Raw genomic sequence first — 22374 nt, 5'->3', positions numbered from 1 at the left:
ATAAGTTTAATAATATGTCATTGAATACTATTCAATCCATACTAACCCATAATTAATATTATAAATGTGTCTGTCTGTATGCTAGCTTATCACGGCCCAACAGTTTAACCGATTTTGATGAAATTTTGTACCGAGTTGGCTTACATCCCAGAGAAGGACATAGGCTACTTTTTATCCCGGAAAATGAGTTCCCACGGGATTCTTAAAGGGCCATCGTTTTAAGGATTGATAGGAAATTGGTACAATGGTAGTTTGCGTACCGGAAATTGACTTTTTATCCCGAAAAATCAAGGTGTTCCCACGTGTTTTTAAAAAAACCTAAATCCACGTGGACAAAGTTGCGGGCATTATATACATTTATTATTTACTAGCTGATGCCCGCAGCTTCGCCCGCGTGGATTGGTCAGATCCCCTGCAGCATCAGGATTGAGGAGTTGGAATCCAAATTTTTTATGAAACAATGTTGCAAAGTTCCTCTATCGATTAAAAAAGAAATGACGCAAATCGGTTCAGAAATCTCGGAGATTTCGGTGTACATAGGTAGAAAAACACAACTCCCTTCTTGAAAGTCGGTTAAAAAAGTAGCCTATGTTACACCCTGGTCAATCCTCTACTTGTATGTGAAAATCCCGTTAAAATCGGTTCAGCCGTTCCGAAGATTAGCCTTTTCAAACAGACAGACAGACAGAAAAACAGACAAAAATTTTAAAAACGTGTGATTCAGTTATGGTATCGTTCAAATAATCATATGACCTTAATATGTGGTAGTTATTTCGAAATTACAGACAGACACTCCGATTTTCTTTATTAGTATAGAAGTATAGATAGTATAGAATATAGATAGTATAGATAAATTCAGGGCGCATCCATTAAACCCATTTTGGCGAAATTCGGTACTTAACGATAACTAACATCCCAGAGACGAATATAGGCTACTTTTATCCTGGAAAATGAAAGAGTTCCCATGGGAGTTTTAAAAATCTAAATCCATGCAGACAAAGTCTCTAGTTTTTGCAAACTCTCTAGTTTTTCTCTAGTTCTCTAGTTTTGCTGTAGTTTTTGTAGTTCTTTGGGCGTGTCTGGAACCCTCGTAGCTTAAGTTTTAAGTTTAGGTAATTAATTATCGCTATCACATCATTGGATTAGGAATTCAGCATTTGACAATCAGAAAGAGTACAATAGTACCCAATTTGAATACATGATTTGGACTTTGAATTTGACTTGGTTTCTTTTGTACAAGTTTCCATGCCACACTCCGATACAATTTACTCTCTTATGTGTTACTCTCACTTTTCACATAAAACACCGCGTTCACTGCCCCATGTAGGGCCAACGGAACAGTTCAAGGTTACCAAACCGGTCGGTCTCAGGTTCGATTAGCGACCACCTTTCCAATGTAATGGGAACTCGGTCATATATACATATACGTAATCTCCAATTCATTAAAAAATTGCATCTTATGTGCAAAATTGACACACAGAGCAGTAAACAATTAGAGTGTTTTTAGCGTTTAGGGGGAATCAAATTGGTTGTTTGTTTTGTTTCGTAGAGGTTAGTCACTAATGTGTCAATTTGTGTCGCAATTTTGACCGAATGTGACACCAATACACGCGCATGCGTTAGTTAAAGGTAATATCTAAAGCTTTTTTAATTTCAAGCCTTTTAGGATTCTATACAGGATGTTTGGTAATTAGTATATAATGACGACACGTACCTATGCTACTTTGATCTGATAAATAAACTGCTAAAGTATAATGACGAAATAAAATTATAAAAAATTCCATACAAAATTAAAAAAAAAAAAAAAATTATGTGAATATTTAAATGAATAGAATAGGTCATCTTTAGATAAGCCAAGGCCAACGATCTCATTGAGTTAGGGCACGTTAGGGCCATGAAAACTGGGACATAAAAAAAAATTAAAATTTTGTATGGAAATTTTTATAATTTTATTTCGTCATTTTACTTCAGCATTGTAATTATCAGATCAAAGTAGCATGGGTACGTGTCGTTATTATATACTAATTACGAAACAGCCTGTATAGAATAGAATATATTTTTAACCCCCGACCCAAAAAGTGGGGTGTTATAAGTTTGACGTGTGTATCTGTGTGTCTGCGTATCTGTGTATGTATCTGTGGCATCGTAGCTCCTAAACTAATGAACCGATTTTAATTTAGTTTTCTTGTTTGAAAGGTGGCTTGATCGAGAGTGTTCTTAGCTAGAATCCAAGAAAATCGGTTCAGCCGTTTGAAAGTTATCAGCTCTTTTCTAGTTACTGTAACCTTAACTTGTCGGGGGTGTTATAAATTTTAAATTTACACTTGGATTTGTACTCAGAATGATTAGTACTCAGAATCGTTTTAGTCCTATAAAGTTACTTAAAAAGCTTTTCCTAGTTACTTCAAAAGTTTATACCTACTCAATAAAAATACTTAGAATCCTAAAATTACCTAAAAAGTTTAAACTCAGATTGTCTAATTTGAATGGTTAATGAGGAAATAAAGGTTTTCCTTCCGTGCGCCCGCGCAGCCAGACGGTTAATTTTTGAGTCCTTGCGAGATTACAATCGACACGGAAACGTGAGTCGACGAAATCGAAAATCAACACGAAAATGTGATTTATATTGAGAAATCGATTTAACAGATATTTCTTGGAATTTTCAGCTAAATAGATCATGTTTATTTTGGTCTGATAGGTAGGTACCTACGTGGAATTTGCCTGACGATCCGCACTTGGCCAGCGTGGTAGATTATGGACCCTTGTCATCCTGAGAGGAGACCTGTGATCATTAGTCAGCTGGCGTTGAGCTGATCATGATGATGATGGGAATTATAGTGGTGCAAATCCAAATAAAATCACAAAGAAAGAATTAAATTGTTTCTATTTTGAAGTCTCATAAAGAAACACCCACCTAAAAATAAAAATGCTACCTACCCGTTACTAAGCTCTTTTTATAATAAATGTTGATAAAAACTAACCGGTTGTCCGATATAATGTTTAAAACATCTAATGTTGACTGAACTTGTATTGCAGATAGGCAGAGAACTATACAAAGCACAAAGTATCTTGAAAAAACCGGCCAAGTGCGAGTCAGACTCGCGCACCTAGGGTTCCGTACTCGGGTATTTTTCTCGATATTTTGACACAGACAACAAAGTGATCGTATAAGGTTTTCGTTTTTCCTTTTGAGGTTTAAAAACAAAGAGTCGCTAAATCTAGGCGTACGAAGGCGCGGGAAGAAGTTAGCACTTATGATAAACAATTATGACTTTTCACTTAGATCATTATGTGGTTTAGAACCTTAGATAGTTGGACCAACCAGATTGATATACGAAACATTAAGGTAGGTAAAATCCTGGGTAGGCACTTCTGAGTTTTCTATAAAAACTTTTGTGCTGTTATTTTCGGGTTTGGATAGCAATTCGATCCAAACAATAGGTATGTTACTGCAAGTAACATAGCTATTGTTACTTGCAGTAAACTAAACTAACTAAACTAACTAACTAAAGTGGTATGGTAGAGATTGCAAGCTCTATCATATCCATCTGTGCTAAAAGAAAGAAGACCTTTGACCAGCATTGCAACAATAAAAGGAAAATCACTAATATTGCCTGTATTTATTGCCTATTACTTATTATCAGCAACACTTTTGCTTTAAGTTTAAGCTTTTATTTTAAGTTTTTCTCTTTTTTTGTGTTTTGTGTTGCAATAAAGTATATACAATATACATATGTACGTACTTTTGGTTTAGTAATGACAAGTGAAAATTAAAAATTTATAACACCCCCGACAAGTGAAGGTTACAGTAACTAGAAAAGAGCTGATAACTTTCAAACGGCTGAACCGATTTTCTTGGATTATAGCTAAGAACACTCTCGATCAAGCCACCTTTCAAACAAAAAAAACTAAATTAAAATCGGTTCATTAGTTTAGGCGCTACGGTGCCACAGACAGATACACAGATACACAGACACACAGATACACAGATACACACGTCAAACTTATAACACCCCTCTTTTTGGGTCGGGGGGTTAAAAATCAAATAAGTGCAAGTAGATACTTAGAAGGGAAACTTTCACGCTTGCTAAAACGTTGTTCAAACTTCGTAATCGCTTTGACATAAAATTCAGATTAGAGTAAGGATTAGAGATATTGATTGGCTACCTTATATTTTAATTACTGAGTAAAGAATTTGTACGGTAAGTATTATGGATATTGCAAACTAAATTGGTTGAAAGGAAATATTAATTGATGTAGTTAATGAAAGGTTTTATAAGCTCAACAGTAGGTACCTATAACACGGGGTTTGAATGTAAAAAAATACTTTAACATAATTTTTATTGACCTATGTAAAAGTTCTTGGTTACACGTTACATATTTAATAGACCTATGTATAATTGTGATCTTTATTAAGAATTAAGTAGGATAAGTTTTTTGGAACTTTAATGTTATTTTTGTTAATAGAAACGTATAAAACATAAAATAACAATAAACAAAATTATTGTTTACACGAGTTTTAACAAGCACTTAAAAAAGTTCAACTATGCACCTATTTCAACTAAAGATATTCAAGTAGGTACAATTAAATCGAATAGGTCATTGCATCCCAACACAAATAGATGATCATCCTTTGAACTTGAAAACGACGCACACTGGTCGAAACTTAGCAAACGTAAACAATAAAAAAGGCGAATAAAAAAAATCAAACGTGGAACACGCACAACGCGTCTATCCCCCGCATGCCGGTCGAACGTACACGTACGAAGGACCCTCGACGCAAAACTCGCTCGATCCCAACTTTTAGCATTTAGAGGGGCATAGCGAAAGTACTACCAAATAAACAACTATAAAAACACAGGGCACCGCCAACATAGCATCCAGTCCGACTCCTGACTCCAACCACCGCTCAAGAGGCATTATGAAGACGGTGAGTTGAAGTCTCAAGTGTTAAACAGTGAAGTGAAGTGACTTCAAAAAAGTGTTACGCAAAAACGTCCTGTGTGTCCCGTGCCGATGCGTGCTATATATACAAACATGCGAACGTGTTAGGCAGTTGTTACACTATCAAAATTCGATTAGATTCATTTATCGTAAGCACAAAAACTCTTGTTCAAGAACAAGGGACCTAAAAAAATTTGGTTCAAAAACCTTCAGGAGCACGAATTGTAAAAAAAATTGTCCGAATTTCTTTTATAGATACCTGTGATTTTAATTTAAAGACAAAGAGACTAAATATTTGGTTATCAACCGTAAATTAATATTAGTCTAATTATAATATGTATTATGCTAAAATTAACCTAGATATGACAAGATTTCACATCAAGGATAACTAATGGTAGTCATATAAATATGACAGTGTAATAACTACCTTACAATACGTGTTTGTAGTACAAACTTGCAAAGTGAGGGATGTGACACACTTTTTTGAAGTCGAGAATCATATTATTGTAGTCGAGTTCTATTTTTGAACTTAACGAAGACAATTCCGCTAATAATGCAAATTTTCTTGGGCGGCAGTAATCATTTAACATCAAATGACCTGCTTGTTCGTTTGTTCGCTATTTTACTAAAAACAAAGTTATAAAATACTTTATACAATAAAATAGACATTTATGTACATCGTTAAAAGTTAATCGGCTGTTATCGCCTAACTGTTTACATAATTCACAATCGTAATCAATTCTAGAATTTTAATTTATTACGACTTGATAAATTCAATATTTATTTTTCATATTATATTTACGGGGGATTGACATTTGAATTTGAATAATAAAAGATTTTTAACGACTATCATTTTAGCTGAGTTTCTTGTTGGTATACACTATCATTTATTGATAAAATATACTTATTCCAAATCCAGGCTCGGCTTCGCACGGGTAGCTTATTACAATTTTCGTAGCTATCTCAATTTTTTTTTTTGAAATTAAAATAAAGCCTACGCCAGGCAGAAATAAAATAATTATTAGGAATAATAAAAGTGAAAGAAGCCTTCTGGTGAAAGAATTTTCAAAATCAGTTAAGTAGTTCCAGAAATTACTTCCTACAAACAAACTTACAAAGTTTGCCTCTTTTCAATATTAGTATAGATAAATAACACACAAGGATAATATAGCTATTTATCAGCGAAAGAATTATAAAAATCAGATAAGTAGTTTCAGAGATTACCTCCTACATCCAAACTAACAAACTTTATCTATTTATAATATTATAGTCTATATCGTAGCTTTGCACAATATCTACTTAAATATGGTAATCAACTGTTATCTAATGGTTAAATTAAGACGTATTTAATACACCTATTAACATAACAATGACAAAGAATAATTGTTTCAATGTTGATTGAAATCTCAGTAGCTCTCTCACGATATGTAATTAGAGTTGAGTCGTGATCTATTTACTGCTAACTTAAGCAGGTAATAGAGTTGATAGAATAATCCATACTGTAATAATCAATAGCTAAATTCTCTGACTTAACAGACGTTAATATGTTAACTTTTCACGGTCCATCCGCTTAACAACCTTTGGTGAAATTTGGCACAGATTATTTAGTATCCCAGACACGGATAAGGAAATCCAAAAGTTCCCACGGGATTTTATAAAAACCTAAATCCACGCGGACATCACCAAATATTTTTTCACAAAAATTTTAATAGGTTCAGTATAAAAAGGTAAAGTAATTTTTAATATGGAATCATATATTGAAATAAATATATAATTCACAAAACTACCTATTGCATGATTTCGAGTAAACTAAAAGAACGTTATAACAACTTGAAGTTACCAAATAGTTTTTATGAAAGTTATGCAATTATTTAATGATAATACGTTATAAAAGAATAAAAAGTCTACAGTTCACTAGAATCAAACAGAAAAAAAAAACAAGGAAATGTTTTTTTTTTAATAGCTTCACTACCAAAGAACAAAAACCTTTTAACGGGTACATCACTACATATAAAACTTCATAACATAGTTTTCCAAAAATACACAAGGTACATAAGACCCTCAAAAAGCAATTTATACATGTACAGTACATGTTACACAGATTACAAACTATAGCCATTATAATATACTTTTTCCAAAAATAGGTTCATAAGAACGTCAAAATGAATTTATACAATGTATAAAAACTATAGCCATTATAATATGCTTTTTCCAAAAATAGGTTCATAAGAACGTCAAAATCAATTTATACGATGTATAAAAACTTTAGCCATTATAATATGCTTTTTCCAAAAATAGGTACTAGATCGTCAAAATCAATTTATACAATGTATAAAAACTATAGCCATTATAATATACTTTTTCCAAAAATAGGTACAAGATCGTCAAAATCAATTTATACAATGTATAAAAACTATAGCCATTAGTAAACTAGAGCGCTACGATTCCCTTTAGCTTGTTATGTGTTACGTCACAAAAGCGTTTTAGATCAAGTCTAGACGGGTTCGGCGCTAACTAGGAAGAGAGACCATGAAACCTAGGTATTAAGTTGCCTCCTATAGGCCGTATCTTGTTACTTATGTAACGCCATTATAGGAGAAAACGTTGATATAAAGAAAATTCAAAGATACACAGTTACTTTACAAACGTAACTAATGAAACCGTCTTAATTTACTTTAGAACACTATAAAATTAATGTAACTTCTGTCACGACAAAAGTTTTTGACAAAATTTTCTATCGATGAACTAAAAAAACGCTTTATTTTCAATAGAACATTAAAAATTATTGTAACAACTGATAATGTCTCATATTCCACAAGAAAAGTGTTTGGCAAAAAAAATTTAGACGTAAAAAACAGGAGAGAGTCAGCTATACGTATATTTGTTTATATTATTATGTACCAAAATTTAGGGACGCATTTCATTGAGTTAATTTTTTGTTACTCTCAAGAGGGTTGCACAAAAATAACGATAACGTAGTTAATTAAACAGCTTCAAGACTTGCACTGCCTTTTCGCTTTTTTCAGAGTCTCCTATTTTAAACAAGGATGCGGGATATCTAGGGTTTTATATATCACTCGTACAAACAGATCTTTTTACTAATGTATTACATAAAATCGTATCGTTAATTGAATTACGTGGGCACTGATGCAAGAAACGCATTCCTGGTCAGTGCCCATATAATGTTGATAAGAAGTTGATACTACTTAACACTTAACATATTTATATTATTTAATACAATTATGTAGAAGTGGCTAATTGCCGTGACTTTGTCAATGTATCTGCACTGAACAACTTGACTGTTGACAGTCTAACGAAGGATAATGTTGATAGTAATACCCGAGTAATAGATACATAGTAAATTTGTCTGTTATATAGAAAAGTGTTTCTCGTCAGTGTCCATGTAATGTTGATAAGAAGTTGACACTGCATATTACTTAACACGATTATATAGATCTAGCTAAATATTTCGTCAATGTATGTATTATAGTACCTAAATAACTAACAAAAGATAAATTGTACTAACCGAATAATAGATATAAAGTGTATACATAGTAGATTTGTCTGTTATCATCGGGACATTTGAGTTACAACCCTCTCCTCTCAAAAAGAGAAGGATAAAATGAATTGATTTTCAAAGAAAATTTTATAATATTAATGTGATAAGATTGAGCAAATTAGATTTTAATTCGAAGGAGTTCTCAAAGTTACAAAAAGTAGAAAAAAAAAATTATTAATGGCGTTAATGAATTAATTTCTGAAGGTAATTTGATACTGACTACATAAAAATTTAACCACTAATTAAAGCCATAATATTATCTTCAATTAACAGCATAATAAACAATAAACAATGTTACAAAACAGTTACGTATTGTTAACAAAATCTTGATTTGACAGTGATTATACAAATATGATAAATAGCATCACTAATTTTATCGATTAATCGAGTGTAACAAAACGTAACAATTACCTAATTCTAATCGTTGATGCGTCGATCAATGTTAAACCTGAATTAACCAGTTACAGCTCTAATTACTGAGGCTATAGAAGGCAAACTTCTCGATACAGGATACAAAGTAATGTAAAAAAACCGGCCAAGTGCGAGTCGACTCGCGCACCGAGGGTCCCGTACCTTGGAAGCAAAGAACGTGTAATTATTTTGTTGCTTGATTTATTTGCGAGTGCCAAAATATGTGGCATTATATGGCTGTATTTTTTCATTGCGCTAATTAGTCAGAAGCTTGATTTTTTAAAGCTCCAAGGGAGCGCAGACTACGTATTTGATATTGAATTTCAACTTGATAAGTGTTTCTGAGAAAATTCAGATAATGTCGGAGAGTACAGATAACGAAGTGATCGTATATGGGTTACTTTTCCTTTTGAGATACGGATCCCTAATAGGTATAAAAGTAAGAAGTGTGATTTTAGTGTTTTGTGAGTTGCGAAATATTGTCGACTAAATTAAACTTTTTTCATGTAATCGCTTAATACGGCATATAAGTTGAGTAAAATAACGAGATATTTATTTTAGAACGTTAAACTTTTTCATGAGAACCTTTTTATATTATGGGTTCAAATAAGTAATAAGTATTGTAACATAATAATAACTTTACGATAGTTTGATCGAAACTGATTTACTTACAAATAATCTGATATTAACATCATAAGGAAATATTACAAAATCGAGAACCTCCCAGATTAGGACTAGTTCTACCTAATAAGTTTTTCCCACGTATTAGAAAATGTACTTATAATTAACTATACTTATAATAACTGACTGACTGACAAACTGATTTTTAAACGCATAGCCTAAACGGCTTTGGTTAGCAACTTTGACAGTAGCTTTCTTTTATGACTTAAACCCTCACTAAGAAAGGATTCTTTGAAAGTCCACCTCTAAGAGAGGTAAATAGGGGATAAAAGTTTGTATGAAAGTCTATTATTTTTCAAGTTATATCTATGAAAATTGGTTTTTGGGATTTCGTTTTAAGAGGAATAATACATGTTCTAGGATTTTGGAAATTCTACTCCTCACTAATTTTCAAAAATTACACTCTAGCAAAGCCGGGGCGGGTCGGCTAGTCGTTCTATAATAGATAATTAGAAATATTTTGTAGATTTTCTCACGATGTTTTCCGTCATTAAATATCGCGTGACAAATCAATCAATCATAAAAGTTCTAAGCATGTAAGGTCTTTATAATCAAAGGTAAATACCAGAAGGTTATGATATTCATGAAGAAAATGTAAATTTTTAACTGCAGCTTATAAATTAATGCCATCAAGTATAACCAGTCCCTACCTGTGCAGGAGGTTGCGAAACATATAATTTTCTTGACTAGCGACAATTATTTTAGGTCAACTATTAGATGCGAATTACTTGTTAGTCATAGAAGTTGATATTTCTGTTGCGAAATACATAGTTTAAATATTTTTCCCAGATATTTGCTTTCAAAAGGCTTTAATTAACTATGTAGTTCTTACTTAGGTATATCAAATATTATGTGGAGCAAAATTAACATAACACGATAATCTTAATATGCCTTGATTTTTTAACCCCCGACCCAAAAAGAGGGGTGTTATAATTTTGACGTGTGTATCTGTGTATCTATCTGTGGCATCGTAGCTCCTAAACTAATGAAACGATTTTAATTTAGTTTTTTTTTTTCATCGATAAAGCAAGTGATATTTTTGAGCCCAATAATATACGGAAGTTTAATTAAATAACAATTACATACTTGCTTCTGGTAATTTCATGGGATAGTAAAAATAAGTTTTTATACGTTTCGTCATACATAGCTAGCAGGTTCGTTGCTTAAGTCATATTCTCAAGTACAATGGAGGTTTTGTGGGTTCGAAACTTTGTTAGTTCATTTACGCTGATTGTTATGGGAACTGTTTGCACATGGTTAGTATGTGTTACGATACCTTGATAATTAAGTAACTTACGATAGGAATCTGTGTTACTTGGTTTGGTAATATTAAAATGGGTGAAAATGAAAAATTTTGCGACAATTAAAAATATAGTGATCTGATTACTTACTAAAAATTAAAAAAAATGGATTTAGTATCTTAACATTATGCTTGTGCAGTATTTTTTAAATTCTGAACGTTTAGTATGAAACATTTCCTGATTTATAAAATTGCTTTCAATTATATCTGTTTTTATTTAATATTATACCATTCTTTGTATCAAGAACACTTGACTTTATGCTTTCGTAAGTCGTATGACATTGCAAAAATGGTTTTCACTGATTCCATTCGGCATTTCACTGTCGTGATAAAAATTGAATATTTACAAGTTGGCAACAAGTCAAGATTATGCCATACGTAATATTCTGATTACGATTTGATTCACACATATGGGTATAAAACTAGTTTTTGTCTTCGGTTTCGCACGCGTAATTTTTGGCGTAAGTTGTACCTATGACGAGAAAGTGTTTGTCTAAACTTAAGGTAAAAGAGGTTTGTCTTTGTGTTTTCAAAATTTAAAAGTTACTTTCACTAGTTAGAGTGGTTTTGCATTTATTGTTTTTAAAAAAAGGTTTAATGAATTTTTATAATTCTTATAATAGACGTAAGCTTATACTTAATTTCAATTAAATAATAGGTACTAAAGCAAATATGTTTTGAAAAAGATAATTATGACAACAAAAGAGTTTATTTTTATCTCTACGTATAAAATTTACGACTTTGATAAAGTTTAAAAATCAAGTAAAACATACTTTTGCATGAAGCTAAAAGCATACCCTTAAATCAAAAGATAGGCAATGTCTTAGTGCCCATATGAAATTTACAGTACAGTTCAAAGAACAGTTCAATGTATGCCACATTATATTATAGCGATGTCTATAACAATAAGATCACGTTAAAAATTAGCCTACGGAATTCTAAAATGTAGGTCGCAAAAATTTCTCAATTCATTATTCTATTATTTCTTCATTTATTACATCTATTCTATTCTAGAGGTCACATAAGTATTCAAGTTTCTAATGACGCATAATGAAGTAATCTGGGGCTCAAGAAGCTAAATTTAGCTTATTTTGAAATTTTGATGAGAGCTGACATTGAAATTTTGAATTTTATTTTTTAGCAATTTGTCTTATACTTACCATTAAAAGTAATGTGACATTAATATATCTTTATTAATAATATCATGTATTTGGTCAATTTAAGTTATTTAAGATATCTTAAAATTTCAAAAAGCGATTCGGTTTTATGGGCAAGTAATTTATGTAAAAAGACGTACAAAAATAGGTTATCATTTTATCTAATACACACATACGGAGGATGTACGGAACCTCAATTTTTTAAGTCGGTTAAAAATAAAGGGCTTGCACATTATCTATTTAGTCGCACCGCTTATAAAAACATTACATCTCAACCGAGATTACATGATTATTTCAAATATTGCATGCTCATATTTCAAAATGACAACTTTACACAATGTCACAGAAAGTGACTATTTGTGGATTAAGACTTACTTGTATTCTTAGTTTTTAGACTCGTCATTCAAGATACATTACGCACACATTCGGTTGTGTTTTCTACTTTTATTAAATTAACTTTTTATTGCTTCTAAATCTAAGTATTTTGCGCTATTTTTATTATACTTCTAAATGCCATAACAGATTTGGATGTTTGGGGTACCGTTAACAGGGCTCTCTCCGTCACTCGTTTCCACTCGTTTCATACAATCGTAGTTCCAATTTCATTTGAATATTAAGCAACCAAAGTCCATGAAATTTTGCAAACATATTCTAGAAACTAATATCTGTGTCTGTGGTGTTTTAGATTTTTCTAAAAATATATAGTTTTAAAATTACAGGGGCTCCAAGATTTGTATGAAAATTTTTAAGACCGCGTAACTTTGAAACCGAATATTTTAACAGAAATCTGGAAAACCACAGACATAGATATTAGTTTCTAAAATATGTCTGCAAAATTTCATGGACTTGGGTTGCTTAATATTCAAATGAAATTGGAACTACGATTGTATGAAACGAGTGGAAACGAGTGACGGAGAGAGCCCTCTTAACCAACAGGGCTATAATTTTTTTGGGAAAAACTCAATATTGCAGTTGTACCAGATATTTATTAAATGTTTAGTCCGTTTTTGGTAGAGCAGTCGTATTTTTTATTTTCCTAATTACGACTTGTTAATTAATTTACTTTATATTTTCATTTCTTAACATGTTTGGTTAATTAACTTCATACTATTGCTGCTGTAATTTCACGGCATAGTTAATATGACGACACAGTATGTTCAACATGATTGATCTACCTACAAGCCTACCTACCATTAATTACATGAATATTGACTTCAACGGATGGTATGCATGTCTGTTGCGCTAACTTTATTGAGCAAGTGAAGAATTTAGGCCCATTAGTAACATCATATCATTCTGGAACGTCTAAACAAAAACATACGATGTATTAATATGAGAAGCTGTTTTCTTTTTTATGGTCAAACTTTTTATTTAAAAAGCTCGTTGACACTACTGATAATAATTAATCTGACAAAACACTTGTAGGTTACAGTCAGACCGATATTTGAAAATAAAAATTCAAAATTCAAAAACATTTATTTCATGTAGTGCAACTTGTAGCCCTTATGATAATTCAACATTTCGCTACTGGTTCGGAAAGCAGATTTTACTGCACAGAAGAAACTAGAAATTCAGTAGCTTTCAAATGAGTTCTTGAATTGTATTGGTCTAAAGTACTCTTTGTGTTTGTTACAGATCTGTTTAGTTTTCCTGCTGGTAGCAGCGGCTGCTGCCAGCGAGAAAAAGTCAATAGAGAAGAAGGAGGGCCTTGAGAAGAAGTTGGACAAACGTGGCCTCTTAAATCTCGGCTACGGATATGGCATCAGCGGGCTGGATGTCGGCTACATCGGCAGCGGCCACGGCATCGGTGGCGCCTACAACAACATCGTCGAAGGAGGAGGCTTTAACTCCGGCTATGGCATCGACCTAGGCCACCGCACCGACGTCACCAGGACAATCACTTACGTCAAAGGAGTGCCATACGCTGTACCCGTCGACAGACCAGTCCCCTACCCCGTCGAGAAGCACGTCCCTTACCCCGTCAAGGTCCCAGTACCCCAGCCCTACGAAGTCGTCAAGCATGTGCCCGTCCACGTCAAGGAATACGTTAAGGTCCCCGTACACGTACCCGCCCCGTACCCAGTAGAAAAGAAGGTGCCCTACCCAGTCCACGTACCCGTCGACAGGCCCTACCCCGTCAAAGTGTTGGTGCCCCAGCCCTACCCCGTCGAGAAGCACGTACCTTACCCCGTCAAGGTGCCCGTCCCTCAGCCCTACCCCGTGGAGAAACACGTGCCATACCCCGTCGAAGTTAAAGTGCCCGTGCCCCAGCCCTACCCCGTCGAGAAGCACGTACCTTACCCCGTCAAGGTGCCCGTCGACAGGCCTTACCCCGTGCACGTACCCGCTCCTTACCCCGTCGAGAAGCCAGTGCCATACCCCGTGCACGTGGAGAAGCCCGTGGCCGTCCCCGTCCACGTCCCCGTCGACAGGCCTTACCCAGTCCATGTAGAGAAGCCCGTAGCCGTTCCCGTCAAGGTGCCAGTCCCAGAGCCCTACCCAGTCTACAAGCACATCCCCTATGAAGTAGAAAGGCCCGTGCCCGTCCCCGTCAAGGTCCCCGTCGACAGGCCCTACCCCGTGCCCGTAGACAGGCCATACCCCGTGCACGTCGAGAAGCCCTACCCCGTGCCCGTGAAAGTCCCAGTTCTGGTCAGCGAACACAGCGGCTACGGACACTCCGGCTACGGAGGTTCCAGCTACGGAAGCTCCGGCTACGGAAGCTCCGGCTACGGAAGCTCCGGTTACGGAGGCTCCAGCTACGGAGGCTCCTACTACGAGCACTAGGCTAATTATTCTAGTTCTTTAGTTCATTATCTGCCAATGTCACGCTATTTATATCTCGCCAAGCAGCGGCCGGGACACCAGCAAAAATTTTCTACTGACTATTTATACTGTCCTTCTATGAGTTGTCACGTCATATAAGCGTACAGAAGGTGCGCCGTACGTGTACGTTGTGATGCTAAGGTTACCATTAATAGGTTAAGTCGACTGTAATATACGAAGTAAATAAAAAAATAAGAAAATAAACGAAATTATTTTATTTCAACCACTACATAACCTTAAGTAAACCTGATAAAAATAACTTTTCCTATGCCGAATTAAAGGAAAAATATTTAAAGTAAGTAAACCAAACTGAGATGAATGAATCGGTCAATCGAAAGGACTCACAAACAAATAGGTATTCAATTATAAAATGTCGCATTTTGGAATTGCACTGGAACACATTAATTTTAAGTGTAAATTAAAAAAGATTTAAAAATCCACAAATAATATGAACATAGGTAGGTAGGTAATTACTCGTATTACTGATCTTTTAAGACAAAGACAAGTAAACACCGCATTTATTTAATAACAGCTTTATATATTTTTCTCAGACCATTCTGACAGAAAAAATCTAAGTTCAGACATTTCAGTATATGTAAACTGCGCTAGTTAATTAACTTTATGGGCATTTCAGTGTATTATTATTAATAACTATCAACTAATTATTAATAATCCACTGTCCGCGATTTTGTTCGCACGGATATAGGTTTATAAAAAATCTCGTAGGAACTCTTTAATTTTTCGGGATAAAAAGTAGCCTATGTGTTTATCCAGGGTATAATTTATCTCCATTCTAAATTTCAGCTGAATCAGTTCAGCAGTTTTTGCGTGAAAGAGTAACAAACATACACACATACACACAAACTTTCGCCTTAATATTGAGTGTGATAGTGTGATATAGATCAGGAAACGAGACAAAGGTCACAATATGGCCGAGCATGGCAGTGGGTATGACTAAATATAAAAGTGAAGTGTCCAATCATTGACCTTCGCGCTTGATTGTCGCGGTATTTACGGACTCCAATGATTGTGAGCGGTCCCCGACCGTGTGACATAACGACCACTAAAACTTTCAACGATTGCTTGATCCGTATTTTAATCCATATACTAATAAATAAAATTGGAGTGTCTGTCTATAATTTCAAAATCTCATACATTCTGTCAGGTGTCAAATGTAGGTAATATTTGACGCCTGCCAGTGACCACGAAGCCTCGATATTTTGTTACAAGTATCTACCCTAAGTCCTCATTTACACGAAAGCTTTTATAACGTCTGTTAAAAAAGCGTCCAAATAGAACAAATGTATTCCTAAGTATATGTTCACACGTCAACACTTTTTTCTTACGTGTGAAGAGATACTTGGGAATACATTATAATTGTTCTATTTGGATGCTTTTTTCAACGGAAGTTAAAAAGCTCTCGTGTAAATGAGGCCTAACTGTCGTGAACTGTGCTTATGTTCACAGTTACAGTAACTTTACATAATATTATACTGTGCCATTGCCGTGTATTCGACTCTAAAAATATGTTATTATTTACTTTACCCAATTGTATTGTATAATCATATGTGGAGCAATCACGTATAATCTTGAGTAAGTGTTCAGTAGGGCCTGTGCTATGGCGAAGTCCTAATTAGACTTATCCTTTTTAGGGTTTCGTATCTCTTGAAAAAAACCCTTATTAACCCACTATTTACCCATTATTTATTATTTATTTACCCACTATTTACACATTTAACCCACTTCGTTATCTGTGTCTCTTCAGACCCGACAAGAAAATAAAAATACATCGTACTAATATTATAAACGCGAAAGTTGGTTACTCTTTCACTCAAAAACTACTGGACCGATTTGGCTGTTTGGAATGGAGATAGATTATACCCTGGATTAACACATAAGCTACTGTTTATCTCGGGAAATCAATAAGTTCCCACGGGGTTTTTAAAAACCTACATCCACGGTACGAAGAGGGCATCAGCTATTATATAATATCTTTTTGGCTAAGCCCGGGGCTTGTGGTGTGTGTGATCTAGGTACAGTTTACAAAGTCACAAATCTAGTCACTAGACAAACAAGACAGTTAGGCAGTTATAATAATAACAGGGCTCTCTCCGTCACTCGTTTCATACAATCGTAGTTCCAATTTCATTTGAATATTAAGCAACCAAAGTCCATGAAATTTTGCAGACATATTCTAGAAACTAATATCTATGTCTGTGGTCTTTTAGATTTTTCTAAAAATATGTAGTTTTAAAATTACAGGGGCTCAAAGATTTGTATGAAAATTTTTAAGACCGCGTAACTTTGAAACCGAATATTTTAACAGAAGTCTGGAAAACCACAGACATAGATATTAGTTTCTAGAATATGTCTGCAAAATTTCATGGACTTTGGTTGCTTAATATTCAAATGAAATTGGAACTACGATTGTATGAAACGAGTGACGGAGAGGGTCACGCAATTACGCAATAGCGTGGCTATCAGATCAGGTAATTGATCGCTAATTAGTCGTTAATTGAAGATTACCGTGCGAAGTGATCCGTGCGCTCAGGCCCATATTATTCGCAAGTAGGGCATGTCGGAAACGCGATGGTTTGTTTATATTGACAGACTAATAAACAATGAAACAACTAAATAATCGCGTACAAACCACACGGCATGCCACCCTAAGCAATTTCACCACCACCTGGGCGACTGGTGCACTTCGACCGCCCAATGTACCAGATCCTTTTCTCCACGCATGTGCAAACTGTGGAACCAAATCCCTTCGGCGGTGTTCCCACTAGATTACAACATGGGGTTATTCAAGGGCGGACCAACAAATTGCTGAAAGGCCGGCAACAGATTGGCGGTTCCCCTGGTGCTGCAAATGTTCATGGGCGATGATAATCACTTAACATCAGGTGACCGGCCTGCTCGTTTGCTCGCTATTTTTGTTTAAAAACAAACTAAGAGAGGTCCAGTACCCACCTTTCAACTCACCCATCAGGTTCTTGAGACTATTTTTTGAAAATTATATATTTTATAATAGGTGTATATACAGGGTGGTCAAAAAGTCGTGGATCAAACGCAATAGGGAGATAGAGGAGGTCATTTCCAGCAAAAAAAATTTCTACAGCATGGCCATATTTAAATTGCCCTAAGAGTTATGAATATTTTTGGGTTTTTTAACAAAATACCAGATTCTCTTACAATTAGACTAATTAAAAAAAAATGAGATAAAAAACAATAAAACAAACGATGTTGTGTCATTACTAGATAATGTATCAGCACTACAAACCTTCTACTGAGGCTCTGGCTATCAAATTACAAGAGCAATTAATTTTTTTCCAAAACTTTTAAAGCGTTACCAAAAATTAAGTGTCACTTTAAAAGCGCACTGTGAAAAAAAAATGTACTACGGAAAAGTGACCCTGTATCAAAAAAACTTGCTGATTTAATGCCTATTTAAATGAGGTATAACACATTACTCTTTGTTTCGTAATTCTGGTATTATAATCGTTTATTCATATCAAGGTGCAAATTTCAGTAGATTAGTTTAATTCAAAATAATTTTGAAGATTATCATGCTGCTAGTTAAACTGCTAGTTTTTTGTACGTTGGAATGCTAGAAACATCACTGTGCTTGTCACACTTAAAATTTGTGAAAAGGACAGAAACTCTTCACTACCACCACGTGCCAGAACTACCCAGAACGACCGTCTTGCAAGTAGTTCATCTTTTCTAGGAAACAAAAGGATAAAGAAACTATGCCTCTCGTTCACACTAATCATCCTTTCTATTTGCATTGTTGGAATAAGGAAGGATGTGAAAGAGAGGCATAGTTTTTTTTATCCTTTTGTTTCCTAGAAAAGAGGGCGTTCTGGGTAGTTCTGGCACATGGTGGTAGTGAAGAGTTTCTGTTCTTTTCACAAATTTTAAGTGTGACAAGCACAGTGATGTTTCTAACATTCCAACGTACAAAAAACTAGCAGTTTAACTAGCAGCATGATAATCTTCAAAATTATTTTGAATTAAACTAATCTACTGAAATTTGCACCTTGATATGAAAAAACGATTATAGTACCAGAATTACGAAACAAAGAGTAATGTGTTATACCTCATTTAAATAGGCATTACATCAGCAAGTTTTTCTGATACAGGGTCACTTTTCCATAGTACATTTTTTTTTCACAGTGCGCTTTTAAAGTGACACTTAATTTTTGGTAACGCTTTAAAAGTTTTGGAAAAAAATTAATTGCTCTTGTAATTTGATAGCCAGAGCCTCAGTAGAAGGTTTGTAATGCTGATACATTATCTAGTAATGACACAACATCGTTTGTTTTATTGTTTTTTATCTCATTTTTTTTTAATTAGTCTAATTGTAAGAGAATTTGGTATTTTGTTAAAAAACCCAAAAATATTCATAACTCTTAGGGCAATTTAAATATGGCCATGCTGCAGAAAACTTTTTTACTGGAAATGACCTCCTCTATCTCCCTATTTCGTTTGATCCACGACTTTTTGACCACCCTGTATATAGATTGTCCTACTATAAAAGCTATCAAAGAATTTCAATGCCCACCTCCTTCTCCAGAGATGCTTTATGGTATCATAATAATCTGTCGCCCTAACCACACGTGTCTGCAAAATTTTAAGTCAATCAGACAGCTCTTAAAAGTAGCCAAAAATTCACTCACCAATTTCGACGGAGCTGATGTTCCTTTACGTAACATTCACTGATTTTGACAAGCTGATCTTAATGAATAAATATTGGATGGATTTTTACCTGAAAAAAGAGAAAAACTATTATTAGTCTTCTTGCATATTATTCTTATTAGTTGTCATTCTATTTATGCGGGAGATATTGGAAAAGACAATACAGGGAATTTAAAACTTGAAAACACAAGAATCCCTCCGAGAAAAAAGCTAATTAGAAATCGTGAGCTCGCGACTCCTGAACGTAGGAGTTCTCCTACGTTCAGCCTCAGGAAAATTGGAAAGTCATTTGTTGGAATGAGTATGATAAACATAGTAAATAATTAAAAGTATGATCCTTAAAAGCATATAAAATTATGTAAATGATAAAAAATCGTGGCCTTACACCTACCGCCCATTGCTGAAGTGAGTCAAATCCACGGTTTTGTATAAGTTAGTCCATTGCTAGAGCTAGTCAAATCCACGATTTACATAATATTATTGTACTTAAATTGAATAGGTAAGTAATTGAAAAGAGCAACCGTCGCCTTTCTTACTGGTTCTTCTCGGTAGGAAATCTATTCCGAACCAGTGACAGATTCTTTGACGATTCATAAGCACTTGTAATATAATAGTTTATTTGATTAAAAAACCTTTTATTAAGTAAGTAATCGGTGAAGTTATCGAACCCAGAATCTTTAAGTTGTAAGACAAAAATATTCACTACTGCGCCTTCCTGGCGTCTTCTTATTTTGTTGTTACAACAAAATACTATTAAAATGCTAGTTAGTCATCCTAACATTTAAGGTAGAAAATGAATGGTTAGTTCTCGAAAATCGGCATATACAGGGTGTTTGGTAATTAGTATATAAAGACGACACGTACCCATGCTACTTTGATCTGATAAACACAATGCTGAAGTATAATGACGAAATAAAATTATAAAAATTCAATACAAAATTTAAAAAAAAAATATGTCAAAGTTTTCATGACCCTAACGTGCCCTAACTCACTGAGATCGTTGGCCATCTTTAGATAGGCCGAGGCCAACGATCTCAGTGAGTTAGGGTTATGTTAGGGCCGTGAAAACTTGGTAATAAAAAAATTAAAATTTTGTATGGAAAATTTTATAATTTTATTTCGTCATTTTACTTCAGCATTGTATTTATCAGATCAAAGTAGCATGGGTACGTGTTGTCATTATATACTAATTACCAAACACCCTGTATAAACAAATTCCGCCGGGTCAGGTCAAGTTGATCTGACCTGATCTGGTCAGATTTCTGGTAGTCTGACTGAGCTGGTATCATGTCGTAACACTAACTTTTTAATTTTTTTTGTAACAGTAGGAAAAGTAGGTATTTCCAAGATTTTGCAACGCATTACTTAATCCTTAATCTTATAGTATAAAAGACCTTTCAACGGCTCATAAAGTATGTCTGTTTGTACACACATATCTACAAAACAAAGCGCATATTGTCCTATTGTTATATAGACTCACACGCGTGTACAAAATCCAAACAAAAAGGGTTATTTGGGGTGATATTCTGAGATGGATCAGTGACAAAAAATTATTTAAAAACATATTTATTTCTTAAAATGTTTATAATTGGCAAAAAAAATTAGAAAATACTAGATGATGGTCACGCCTATATCCCGCTCCGAGATGCAGGTTATGTATGTACCAATGCCCGTGACTTTGTTAGCATGGATTTAGATTTTTTAAATCCCGAAGAAACTGTTTGATTTTACGGAACAAAAAGTAGCATAAGTCCGTCTACGGGATGCAACTTGCAAGCTTATCTTCATACCAAATCTTATCAAAACTGGTTAAGCAGATGGGCCGTGAAACCGTAATAATATACAGACACACATCTGTTCTGTTAAATTCTGTCTATCTCTAGACAGACTTTAACAAAACTGTTGCCATTTATAAAATTGGACTAAAGTTGATAATAATAATTGTAGGCACGTTTAAATGACAAGTAATTTTTGTTGTTAACCTTTACTTCTGCAGCCGATGTATTTATTTTATGATAATTTAAATTAGAATAGAATAGAATAGAATAAAATTTATTCGTTGAAACCGACACATAAACATAGTATTACAAATAAAGACGCTTATACAAAACTAAAAATAAAAAATATAAGCCCTAAAATATAAAATTTAAAATATAAAACTTAAAAACTAACTTAACTTAAACAGTATATTATGTGTGTATTATGTGTCGTGCCAACGAAAGGGCCCGAACTCAGCTTGATGCTGTGGATACACAATGTACCCACAACGCTGGTATTCTGTTCGGGCCCAAACGAGGGAAGTTCTGGTAAGTCTTTGTAGTTAATTCTATTAACTGTTAATTACCGACACCTGAATTTTCTTTTCTTAAAATTTATGCTACGCTGGGTTTCTTTACTTTAAATCCATACCTATCAACAGTAACATTATAAATGCGAAAGTGTGTCTATTAATCTGTCTGATCATCTGTTATCTTTCACGGTCCATTTGCTTAATCGATTTTTAACGTTTGGTATAAAATATAGCGTGCACCCCGAAGATGGACAAAGATTGTTTTTTTATCCCAGAAAATTGTACGCAATTTTTAAAAACCTAAATCTAAGTGTGAATAATTTACGAGTAATACTCTATATTTTTATATACCTACGCTATTCTCAGATTAGTCTGGGACTTTATTATTTTTATATTTTTAATTTTCGGCAAACTGGTCCTTCCTTAAAAGTCACCCTTTGTCTAAATAATAATAAAGATATTGTCCTTGTCCAATTAAATTGCATTGGCAATGGCATTACCTGGAGAG

General features: G+C 34.1%; 2 protein-coding genes across 2 annotated transcripts in view; one reads left to right on the top strand and one right to left on the bottom strand.

The window, feature by feature from the left end:
- LOC123867372 (angiotensin-converting enzyme) overlaps positions 1-22374 on the bottom strand; it is a 335250-nt gene that overhangs the window by 91277 nt on the left and 221599 nt on the right. The gene's annotated exons all lie outside the window — the stretch shown is intronic.
- LOC123867381 (proline-rich protein 4-like) lies at positions 4869-15076 on the top strand. The gene is made up of 2 exons (XM_045909392.1): positions 4869-4930; positions 13688-15076. The coding sequence occupies exons 1-2, from the start codon at positions 4922-4924 to the stop codon at positions 14837-14839; spliced, it is 1161 nt and encodes a 386-aa protein (XP_045765348.1). The 5' UTR covers positions 4869-4921; the 3' UTR covers positions 14840-15076.

Source organism: Maniola jurtina, chromosome 8, assembly GCF_905333055.1.
Source record: "Maniola jurtina chromosome 8, ilManJurt1.1, whole genome shotgun sequence".
NCBI classification, from domain to species: Eukaryota; Metazoa; Arthropoda; class Insecta; order Lepidoptera; family Nymphalidae; genus Maniola; species Maniola jurtina.
The sequence above is the reverse complement of the archived record's forward strand: the minus strand, read 5'-3'. Positions and strand labels throughout refer to the sequence as shown.